General features: G+C 32.3%; 1 protein-coding gene across 1 annotated transcript; it reads right to left on the bottom strand.

Annotated features, from left to right (window-relative positions):
* Nucleotides 1-1133: 1133 nt before the first annotated feature.
* On the bottom strand, nucleotides 1134-7840 carry LOC132055766 (probable inositol transporter 2). Its single transcript, XM_059447748.1, has 6 exons — nucleotides 7472-7840; nucleotides 6888-6958; nucleotides 5217-5552; nucleotides 3665-3772; nucleotides 2698-3300; nucleotides 1134-1947 (listed from the first exon to the last, which is right to left on the bottom strand). The coding sequence occupies exons 1-6, from the start codon at nucleotides 7605-7607 to the stop codon at nucleotides 1438-1440; spliced, it is 1764 nt and encodes a 587-aa protein (XP_059303731.1). The 5' UTR covers nucleotides 7608-7840; the 3' UTR covers nucleotides 1134-1437.
* Between the last annotated feature and the right edge of the window lie 4817 nt (nucleotides 7841-12657).

Genomic DNA, 12657 nt, shown 5'->3' with positions numbered 1-12657 from the left:
CCTTGTCATTCCACAGTTGGTCATTCATTGATAACTGGTAGAACCAGTTTTTGTCTTCGATTGTTGTGATGCCAAAATTATACATATACGTGGCATCATGCTCAAAAGCTGTCATCTTCTTTTTGTAACATTCTTCCTTGTTCTTTCTACAAAAGAATTACAGAAAATACATACAGTTAGTTGTTTAAAATATACAAATGTCACTTTAAAATATAATAGGTTGAAAAATATACTTGTTTTCACGCCAGGCAAGCTGTCCCTTATGAATTCACATACGATATTTCTCAAAAAGCTCTGTGTCAAGTGGCTCGGTGATGGGATCTTCCGCAAATGAATGGTTTTTTTAAAAAATGCGCACACGGAGGATTCCTGAACTACCTGCAAGTATATAATACATATTTTTTTAAAAGTACTGTGGAATACACAAAAAATTAAATACATTAAGACCTGTCAATAAATACATACTTGAAGTAGAGTCGTAATCCGCCATGAAGCGGAGTCGTAACCCACTGATGGATGCATAATGATTCGTGTTTCCGGAATTTGGCTTGAAGGCAACTCGTCAGCCAAGTAAAATTGAGATAAAAGTTGCACGTCCTCACCGACTTTGTGTGGCGTCTCTAAAACTGAATGATCGACGTGTTCCACGGGTATAGGTGTGTGAAGGGAGCTGAAACGGGTATCTAAAGTTTTCTTTTAACTAATTTTAAATATACTTTGATGTGCTCACACTAAGTACACGCTCTTATCGCATCCGGTCGACAGGAGCATATTAGGAAATGAAGAATTCGCGTAAGAAAATGTGTAAAGACATGGTCATGTTGCTTTGCTGTATTTACGTGGACCCTTATATAACATGAATTCATAATGTATATGAAAGTAAGAAGACCATGTGCTCTGCATATTTCACAGGTTTATTGGAGATTTACACAAGTATATATATCTATGTTGGATGCACGGCGGAGAACGTGCTTTCTCTCTTATTCCATTTAATATTCATTTAATTTTTGACAAAAATTCTCTTCATGTTGCAATGTTTTAAAGTCCAAATTGTAAGGACCATATTTGTGAACTAACAATAAAAACCGAAAACAATGACAAAAGAAAAGGGAAGATGGAGGAAGAAGCAACTCTTGAACCCAATAAATTTCCTTGAAGAGAGTTCTTATCAATGATCCAACTTCATCTAATCATCTACATCAACAACATTCCTAGTGTTTTCCCACGAGTGGGGTCTGGGGAGGGTAAAGTGTTTACAGACCTTACCCCTACCTCGAGGAGATAGAGAGGTTGTTTCCGAAAGACCCTCGACAATCTAATCATCTACATCATATTAATTATTTATCTCAAATGATTTGGAAATCCTATCAAACACTATAAACTAATTAAAGGATTCCCAATTCAAATCAAAGCTATCTATGTTTTTTTTACATCACTTCATACATCTCCTTCCCCTTCTTTCTTGGTATCATTTTCTCCACCATTCTTCTCATTACCTCTTTTCTTCCAAAACATCATACGTAAACCTCTAGTCTCCAAAATCTTCTCAATTTGCTCAATAGGAAGACCCTTAGTTTCTGGAACACAAATCAGGACAAAAAATAGAGCTACAACGGATATAACTCCAAATACTAGGAATGTCCATGATGTTCCAATGGCATGTGTCAATGACAAAAAGGATTGTGCTACGATAAGGTTTGAAATCCAGTTTGCTGTTGCAGCTATTCCTCCACAAACCCCTCGAAATCTTAAAGGGTATATCTCCGAATTAACAATCCATGGAACGGTACCCATTCCCGGAGAGAAGAAGATGATGTAGAGTGCTAGCCCGAGTAGGGCTAGCCATCCATATCTACTTGGACATCCTCTTGTGTACCATAACCTATCTTGATTATGACAAGCATCCTTAATAGTATCATTAGAGATAAGACACGCCCCGGGCAGCAACTACAAGAAAAAAAAGATTAGAAAAACTTGTGTTAGGTACACACTTATAATTTTATATAAGTACCGAATATCATGATTTTAGCATAGACATTTCGTTTATGGCAATTATGAGTTACTATTATAATATCATTATCAAAGAGAAAGTAGGATAGTGTTGGGCTCGATGCTGAGGCCTAGTAAGATGTTACTTTTCATCTTCATGTAGGTATAAAATCAAATGGTTATTGAAACAAAATACTATTCCTCCGGTCTCAAATATGAGTCGTTTTGACAAACTTGAGTATATGTTTCAAAACAAGAAGCATTTGTTACCTTTTCTTTTCAAATCTATCCTTACTGTTTCAAGTAGAGAAGTGTTCATGAGACGTTTAAGAGAGATAAAGGGCATTTTAGACAATACTCTTATGATTAAGATTATTAGTAAATGTCTTTATTGAAAAGTGTGGAAAACCCTTAAAAGACATACTCCATCAGTTCTACTTTATATGACACTTTTTTCCTTTCCAGTCAATCCCAAAAAGAATGACAAATCTTTATATATAATAATAATTTAACTTTAAACTTGTCATATACCCTTAAAGAGATGATTGATAACCACACAAATATCACTTATTTTAGATCATAAGTTTTAAAAGTCTTTCTTTCATTCTTAAATCCTGTGTTTAGTCAAACACCTTCACACAAATTATGACGGAGGGAGTTTATGAGTAATATAAACCGGAGGTAGCAGCATATAAGGAGTATTATTACCTTATTTTGAGGTGAAGCACAGAAGCCACAATCAGGAGAGGCTTTGAGACACCTAGTACAATCCCAAGAACTAGCAGAACCAGCATCATGGTAAGCAGGACAAGTGAAATTTGCTGCAAAGTGAGATGTCTCAATCATACTAACTGCTGGTGAAGTTGAAGTAGCCTCGTGAAAAACAGCTGACAAAAACCCTAGAGAAATCACAACACCACACAAGCTGATTATAAGAAGTTTCTTCCTCCCAGTCCTGTCTATGAAATATATGCTAACAATCGAGCCAAATGCATTTAGCCCGGCTGTGACAAGCGATAGAAGGAGAGCTGTCCGGTTCGAGGCAATTCCAGCCAGCTGAATGATAGTAGGACTGTAATACATTACAGTGTTTATGCCTACAAATTGCTGGAAGATTTGGAGACCAACTCCAGCTATTAGTCCACGACGAACTGTTTTCGTCTGGCATAGTTTGAAGAGATTGATTTTTTCAGATGCTTTGTTTTCTTCGATTTCTTTGTCTACTGATTCTTTAAGAGCTTGAATTTCCACTTCAACTTGCTCAGGTGAATATATTTTCCTTAATATTGACTTGGCTTCCTCTCCCCTCCCCTGTTTTTATCAAGAAAACATTGTACAGTCAAACCTCTCTGTAACTGCTTCCTTTGTTCAGATTTTTTTTTGCTACTATAGCGAAATGTTGTTATAGAGAACATATAATATAACCTAACATGAATGTATCGGTTCCATAGAAAACATGACCGCTACATTGAAATGTCGTTATAGAGGATAACTGTTTAGTGGAATATTGTCTTGAACCTGAAATATCAATCAAATTTAACTTATATATAGGTTATCCATGGTAAGTGGAACAAGTATAACTTGGGCAATAAAGCGGACAACCTGCTACAGCAATTAAATTACACTTAATAGTGTCAAAAGTTATTTAGTTGGTCGAAGAAACAATTGTATTAACCTTGCGATAAAGCCAACGAGGCGATTCAGGAAGAAGAAGCATTAATATGAACTGAAGGAGGGCTGGCAATCCTGCTACCCCAAGCATCCATCTCCAGGTCCCTGGTACCTAATTACAAGCAGCAAAAAAAAAAAGCTACAATTGACATCTTATTCATCTAGTGTTTCAAGTAGTGCGTAATATATATATATATATATATATATATATATATATATATATATATTTAATGTTTTCTTATTTTAATATTTGCAAAACAAAATTGGATGTAAATATGCGGAATTTCTAGTTAACATCCGATCAAACTGAACTCATCCTACAGCTCTCAGCTTACATTTATTCTCTAAGAATGATTTGCTTTGGTTTATTGACAATTTTGTTTTCTTGAAAATATTTCAGAAAATTATATTCGATGAGCATGTTGGATTTTCCAATAATTAATTTGGTAAAAAAAATACAACATTCTTTTATTTATTCAAGATTCTGTTAGATACTAAAAGAAGACTTCAATAAATATGGACTATATGCCTTTATTCCAGTAACACAATAATATTAGTCGAAATCCTTCCGGCAATTATTATTCTTTGTTTAGATTAAGGTTGTTTGAAAAGATTTATAATGGCCACTACTTGTATTTTCAGAACAGAACACAGAAGTTACAGAAAATCAAGCATTCTCTGTTTTAATAATCGTAACTTCGCAAGTACATGACAACAAACTTTTTGTCTTTTGATCCCCCGAAATTTCCTCACAACTATTTCAAACCTTAAAGCTTCTAACACTTCTACGGCTCCTTATACGTTTCAATATTTTAAGACGAGAAGGTAATCATGTGTGGTTAAAGTCTCATGGGGCTAACATCTCAACATATGACATTTGACCCAACATGTTCTCGAAAACGTCTTGTTCATGTTTACGCCTTAATTTTTTTTTTTTTTTTTTTTTTTTTTTTTTGGCCTATACGTTCAAGAACATTTTATTGTTAACTTTCTTCGGAGTGTTTTATATAAGGGATTTCTTCATTTTTGGCCCCTCAGCCGAAACTAATTACGGGCCGCAACCAAAACATATACACCGATTATGTAGATTTATGTATAAAATATGTATATTTATACTCAATATACAAAACCTGTACTTTTGTTGGCTATTGTTTTATTGAGCGATCCAAAAATGTAATTATCCTTTCATCTATTTTTTTTTTTTTTTAGCTAAAGTTAAAATGGAAGTAACTTACATAAAATGTTGCTCCACAATTTTGAATTTTGTAACCAAGATATTAACCTAACAGCCAACAGTCCTTACAGGATTGTCTTTCTAACCCTCTAACATCACAGATCTATGTTGCTCGGACTCATTAGAAACGTCGACGAATGCGTGTCGGATAGCCCAAATTAGTGCATTTTTGGAGAATCCAACAGGGGTGCAGTAGTATTTTTGGAGAGACCGAGCAACATAGTCACAGAGTTTCGTTCAGACACCTTAACTCGGTCAAAACAAGTACTTAAAACACCTCCATACTGCATGAGATAATAATAAATATGAGTTGCATGCATACCTTGGTGAAAGCAAGGTTAATAAGGTAGGACAAGAATTGGCCTCCAGTGATGAGAAATCCATTGGTACTAACAAGTGCACCTCTAATCTTAGCAGGAGAAGCCTCTGATATGTATAAAGGGGCAGTCATTGATGCCATCCCTACACCAAGTCCCACAAAAACTCTACCAACTATGAGTAGTGCTGAATTCATTGCTGATGCCATAATCACTGCTCCAACAAAGAAGAGGAAATCAGCAATGAGTATTGCAGTTCTTCTCCCAAATTTGTCATTCAGCCAGCCACCAATTGCTGCCCCTATGATTGCTCCAGCAACTGCCATGCTCACTATTGATTCCTATAATTAAAATTGGCCACGCATAATTAGCAATTTTGAGTGTTAAGTTGATAGAATTTTTTTATCCATTAGACCAAGCCAATAAATACATTACACGTGTCTTCTAGTTATATTTTTGTCCAGTTAATCAAGGTTACTTAATAATTTGTGTTTTTTTTTTTTTCATTTTTGGCCCATCCCTGAAATTAATTATGGGCTCTAGCCAAAAACAATATACATTGATTATGTATATAATATGCATATTATATGTATATTGATGTATATTACGTACACAATATGTATATTTATACTTTATATACAAGACATATATGTTTTCGGCTATTATTTTTTAGGGCGGCCAAAAGAGTTAAGTATACCTAATTGTTACCTTATTTTTTTTTTTAGTTAACGGCGGTAAATCAATATAATTTGGTGTAAACATCGGATATGGATAAGTATTTTTTCCCAAGTCAGACATGTGAACAAACTATAGAACCACCGAGCTAAAATTTGTGGAAGTAGAGGGTATGTGGTTATGGAAAAATCAAATAAAATTAAATATTCACTGAAATTATTTTTTCTTTTTTGAAAAAGCTCGGGAAAGTAAACATTTAGGTGTCTATATGCTTCCAAGGTTGATATTGGTTCCAATCAAGAACAAGTGAAGACAATGATTATCAAGGGCACTCCAATCGTGAACAAAAACGGTCCCACCCACCACTTGATGTTAATTTTGCAGTGAAAAAAGCCAAACAGAAACAATTTAAATCGGAGCAGAAAATGAAGATGATTATTTTACTTGAGCAATTGACGAACCGAAATACTTCTAAAGAGAGAAGGAAAGATAACAACTTTTTAAGCTCTATTATTAAAAACAAAATACTGGAGTATAATTAAACAAATTTTCGAATATGGTCCACATGGCATGTGGCTAAAGTCGCAAGTTAAATTGATAGAAAATTGCCTTTTGTTTTTAATCAAATTTATGAAATTGTCCCCAAAATAACCAAACAAACATATTTAAACGCTCCACTTTTCCAATTGTTGCTCCGTCAATTTTATGTGGTTTGACTGTCCACGGAGTTTAAGAAAAAAGAAATTTTTAAAAACTTTGCAGCTTAAAACAAGCAATAGATATTTGTGATTATAATCATCTCATTAATGACAAAATAATAATTTTCCAACTATTGAAAGATGTCAGTCTTTATGGATAAACTAAAGCTTAAAGTGTGCCCCTAAATTGAACATGGTACCGCTTAGTGCAAATATACAATTTAATTAAAGTGTGAACTATTTGAAGGATGATGCCAAAAAGAAAAAGAAAAGAAAAAACTGTAGAAGGACAATCGTGTTTACCTGTAATACGGTATTCCTATCAACATCCTTGAAGTCATCTCTAATGTAAAGAAGAGCTCCTGATATCACACCTATACTCCACAAAACAACATTAGACACTCTAATTAACCTTTGTTTGGATAGAGGGGAAGAAAATTATGGAAGAAAAAATAGCCAGTGTGATATTGCTAAACAATAGTTTAACTTCAATGCATTGATAGGACATAATAAACTTATAGCAAAACTTAATTATACACAAGTTTTAAATAGTAACCTAAAAATAGCACAAATGGCCTTCTTGTAACAGGTTAAAGTACGTTGATCGTGTAGAATTCGTTTATGTTATTATTGTGCGGTGGCAAAGCTATTCTTCTCCAAGAAAAGTCAAAGTAACATTCTCTTTCATCCGAAAATTACACTATTAAATAGTTTTTTCATATGTTTATATACTATGTGCTGCATTCACTTGACTTCTTCATGTGCTTCTTTCTTTATATTTTGAATAATTTTAGTTAAAATTCTGATTCCATCATCATCACTATGTTAAATTCATTTGTAAATATTATATAGGGGACTTGGGGTGGGGGGGGGGGGTTTAGAGAGACCTGTATCATAGCCAAAGAGAAGGCCACCAATTCCAGCAGAGAAAGCAAGACGGAGAACATAAGGATTCTTCCAAGAAAGAGCTAAACATTCTTTGAAAGCTGTTGCATCTGTTCCATGAGCTGCTCCTCCTTCCATCTCCACTCAAATTAAGCCAATTTCAATTCAAATACAAAGTAGTAAATTAATTAGGTGAGTAGTACGGGCTTTCTGGAACATGGAAGATGGAACTATGTGTAAAGAGGAAGAGGAGAGAGAGAGAGAGAAGAAGGGATTTCTAAGCTTGTGAGATTTATAGAGGGCAAGAAAACGTGCGACCCAAAAAAAAAAAAAAGAGAGAGGGCAAAAGAACTACTAATACTTAACAAATAAATAAAAAAAGAAAAGGGCAACGGGTTAAATTTCCTTCGAACTATGCGAAATGGAACAGATTTGTCCTTCGTTAATAGGTGGGTTCAAATATGTCCTTGTTCTTACTAGTTGGAGTCAAATTTGCTCCTGAACCATGCAAATGGAACAAATTGTCTTTATTTTTTAAACACTAGAAGCTTAACATCCGGTGAAGCCACATATCACGCAATTAAGGATTATTCCTTTTTTTTTTTTTTTTTTAAACAGAGAGTACATTTGAACCTTTCACATAGTTTTGGGACAAATTTGACCATTCTCTCTAATTTTGAGTTTTAATTTCTTTTATTCTTTTTTTCTCTTTTCGCGTCACTATCTCTACCACCAATCACCCTATCTTCCTCCTTTAACCTCTATGTAGCTATAGACATGTATTGAAATAGCATTTTATATTGCATGTTCAGGTCATTTTGTGCATTCCCGCCTAGTGTTGTAGGTGGTGATGGAGTAACAGGGAGAGAGAAATAGAAAGAAAAAGGGAAGACAAAATGGTGGTGGAGGTGATGATGACAATGATGGTGGGGAACGACAAGAAGGAAGGAGGAAGAAAGGGTAATTGGTGGTAGAGGTAGTGGCGGGAAGAGAAAAAAGAGGAACAAAAAAATTTAAAAAATTCAAAATTGGGGGGAAGGGTCAATTTTACCCTTGAACTATGCGAAATGGTCAAATTTGCCCTGAACTAACTTACCCTTTGTTTAAAAATATGAATCGTCAACTGTGTGACACTTGGCATTACCTAGTGCTAAACTTCCACCATTTAAAAGTAAGCAAATTTGATTCCAACTAGTAACGATGATGGCATATTTGAACCCAACTATTAATGAAGGACAAACACATTTCATTTTGCATAGTTCATGAACAAATTTACCTCTTTACCAAAAAAAATAAAAAATGGGAGGAATATTATAATACTAGTTAACTGTGATATTTTAACTAAAGAAATATAATTTGTGTTAGTACAAGTGTACAACAACAACAACAACAACCATATCAAAATTGTAGTCCCACAGTGGGTAGTTATATAAAAGCAAAATTTTCATTCCACTCTTTAATATTTTAACTTCCATTTTGATGAAATTATTTAATTCAAATCAAATTTGGAACCGAATTTGACATTATAACTTATGTATCCTAATTTTAAAGTTATTTAGTTCTAAATAAATAATCTATATATAGTTAATGAACTTTTAAGACAAATACATAATTTGAATGATGGCGTGATGGAGACTCCTCTTAATTAGGGATTAGGGGTTCGAACATGGATATGGAAAAAATCTTTGGAGAAGCGCCCCTCGAATAGGCGCGATGCGGTGCACATTTCGGATTAATTGGGCTCGAATGCGGATATCGAGCACCAATCGAAAATCAAAGAACGTGAAAAATGAGGTAGGAGGTTCGATAGCTTTTGAAAAGTAGACTTTAAAAACAAAAACAAAAAAATTGACATAAATAAATAAGATTAGGACCTAAAAGTAATTAATTAAAAAGTTTTAAAAAAATTTGAAAATTATTGTAAGGACTACAAAAGTTCATCGAACAATTTTTTTGAAACTTTAAAAACAAAAAACAAAAAAATTGACTTAAATAAATAAAATTAGGACATAAAAGTAATTAATGAATTTTTTTTTAAAAATTTAGGAAATTATTGTGAGGACTACAAAAGTCCTCACATTCCCTCTTATATATAATAGTAATGTTTTTTCAGATAAAAACAGTGGAGGGGAGAAGAGGGGGTGGGGTGGTGGTTAGCTAAGTATTACTATATCTTATTGCTGCGCTTCTAAACTTTGTGATTCACATTAGGGGCCTAATGATTCAGACCGCTTAAAGGTGAAAGCACTCTCCTGAATCTGTTGTAAGTTGTAACCACAAAATACACCTTTTCTTCTAACAATTTAGAATTTTCTATTTCATGGTAATGAGAACAGAGTCTCCTCTCCGAAAATATTTTACCATACTCGTTATTTATATTGAACCGTATTAAATTATAGCAATAATTAAGTGATCAAATGAGATAAAAATATACATTCGTCTTAATTAATCATAATTATATGTTAGATATTTATATACAAAAAATCACAAATCATCCCTCCCTCTTACAGAAAATATTTTGGAGTTAAAATCTGGATTCTTAGTGTAAAATAAATGTGTTGGATCAGATGATGGATCAAACTAAAGCACATGTGGTGATTCGATCGGTTCAAAATTTGTTTAGATGAATATCAATCGGTAAATATATGAAAACTTGTGGCATTTAGCACGTCTTTTCCGGCCCAAGCTACATAAAAATTTATATTTACAGCTCTTTTTTATTTTTATTTTATGTTTTTTTTTCTACTCTTGCTTTTTGTGTTGTTTTTGTATCATCATATCAGTTGTAAAGGTAGTTAGACAATTTTTCAATGTTTCTAAGATATTTAATTATATAAAAGTTTTTGTAAGTTAAAAAACAACATTTTTTTGGAGCATATTTAGACTTCCTTTTTTATTTTCAAACAAATTAATGCATGCGTCAAAGCTTTTCTTTTTTTTATTTTACTAAATTTATTGAGATTAAATCTTTAATGATCCAAATTGGGCTTTAACTTATGTTAGATTTAACTAAGTTTTCCATTAAACTTGTATTGGCTAACCCATTTTTTGGAAGAAAAATAATTACGATATTCAAGTAATATAAAAATATTTAATGCTACAAATTTTTGTATAATGACATCAATGAAGGTAACTTATAAATATACCTACTAGAAAACAAGAAATTAGTGACGGACAAAATTTCGTAGCTAAACAGTAAAAATTCCATGCTAATCTCATTTGGCTACGAATTAGCTACCGATTATAAAAAAATCTAATTAGCGAGGTGCTATCTAGCGATGGATTAGCTAGGGATTACCGACAAATTCCGTAGCTAATTCCATATTCTCTTGTAGTTATAGCATTTAGAATTAAATAATTAAAAGTCTTGATACATCGAAATACTTTAGACGTTTCTTCAAATTAAACCATACAAAAAGGAACTAGAAAGTTAATGAATTTTTTTTTCTTACTTTAATCTTTTGTTTTCTTTAAAAATATTGTAGTTTGTTTTTCTTAATGAAATATTGTAATTTCTTAAACATGTATGTAGTTTTAGTATTTCATGTTTATCTAACCATTTGTCCTAAATTATATAAACCGTTGATTATTTTATCTTTTGTAAAACATTTCAATATCCGAAAATGTGAAAAATGATTACTCTCCTTTTCAATTATTTATTATTATTATTATTATTATTATTATTATTATTATTATTATTTCTTAAATTACTCTTTTCAAACAATTTTAGGTATATATGAAAAATAATTTTTAATTAATAATTAAGCGTGTACTAAGGTAGAAAGAGAATTTCACAACTTTTTTACTTGTCTATAATAAATTTTAAAGAAAAAAACATAATTTGAAACATGTTTAATAATCATTTCCAAATAAAAGAAAGACAATAAACTTTTGGATCAATTTTAGATTTGGTTGAATTAATAGATCTTTTGTGGTGTCACTTTAATTTTTTCATATCATCACTCATCTAGCATTTAATTAGCCCATATAGTTATTCAAATTTATCAAAATGGGTGAGAGCTTATAAGGTAAGTAAACCTTCAATTAGGGATAATATGAAAAAGATTTCATTTGAGGACTACAAAATTTTGAGATCCTCTCTTTTATGTAATAGTAAAGTAAAGTAATAATGGGGGTATAGTAATTTACCCGGTTCGACGACCATATCTTAAACTATTTCTTATTACACCATATACACAATTTCCTCTGTTTATCCATTTATTTAATTATTTATTTATTTTTGCTTGAAAATTTGACTTGTGTAGGTGAGTAGTACATCTAGTTCCTTCAAATAGCACAAGTTAAGAATCAATTTGTTAGGTTACACTTTGTACTACACCTACAATTTAATTCAATCCAAAACTTTGACTCATCAGGTCACTATGACTTGTCATTAGTGATATCACTCAGTACTCTATTAGTCAAACTTTGGGGGCGTTACATATACCCTGCCTAATTTTGACTAATATTTGGCTTGAAAAAGTTTCTAAAATTCAAAATAAAGATAAAAATTAATCGCATTTTAAAATCCAATTACTATATGTTTTTTTAGCTTTAAGCTTTAAACTTAGTTCTTACTAATTATTTATTAATACTATATAAATTACAATAAAAAGACAAATAACATTAAGAAACCAAGGAATTAAAGTGTAAAAATGGTAAAGTGCATTGGGAATTTCTCACGTAATAGTGTTCTTGTAAAAGCATTCCAATTTTCCTAGCAGGTAAAATTGAGGTGCAACGCGCAAGGTTCAACTTTTGTGAATGGAACAAAATTCTAATAGAGAACCATTTCTCTTTAAATGGCTATGTTTTTTTTTTTTTTTTTTGAAAAAATTTTTTTTTTTGTATATCATTAAGAACACTATAAAAGGGGGGGGGGGGGGGGGAAAGTGTCGGGGTGTTCGGGAAGATTTAAATATTGTAATTTTTATATCATATATATGAGAACACTATATATACACTTTCGTAATTTTTTTTGGAGGGGGTGGGGGTGTCGGGGGGGGGGGGGGGATCGGGACCTTACCCTAATAAAGCAATCATAGCAAAAAAAGAAATGCTTAATTTGTGAGATTAAACATTCCTGAGAGATCCAACTATACATATTTAGCTTACAAAAAAGGGCTATATACTATACAAATTTGAATTAGTTGAGGGTTTAGAGTAAATATCAAAAATCAAATGAGAG

The sequence above is a fragment of the Lycium ferocissimum genome, chromosome 1, assembly GCF_029784015.1.
Source record: "Lycium ferocissimum isolate CSIRO_LF1 chromosome 1, AGI_CSIRO_Lferr_CH_V1, whole genome shotgun sequence".
In the NCBI taxonomy this organism is placed as follows: Eukaryota; Viridiplantae; Streptophyta; class Magnoliopsida; order Solanales; family Solanaceae; genus Lycium; species Lycium ferocissimum.
The sequence above is the reverse complement of the archived record's forward strand: the minus strand, read 5'-3'. Positions and strand labels throughout refer to the sequence as shown.

Coding starts and splice junctions, on each gene's coding strand:
- LOC132055766 (XM_059447748.1), bottom strand. CDS start 7,607: ATGGAAGGAGGAGCAGCTCATGGAACAGATGCAACAGCTTTCAAAGAA. Junction 5,553..6,887: donor ATAGGAATACCGTATTACAG/GTAAACACGATT, acceptor TTTTAATTATAG/GAATCAATAGTGAGCATGGC. Junction 1,948..2,697: donor GTGCTTCACCTCAAAATAAG/GTAATAATACTC, acceptor TTTTTCTTGTAG/TTGCTGCCCGGGGCGTGTCT.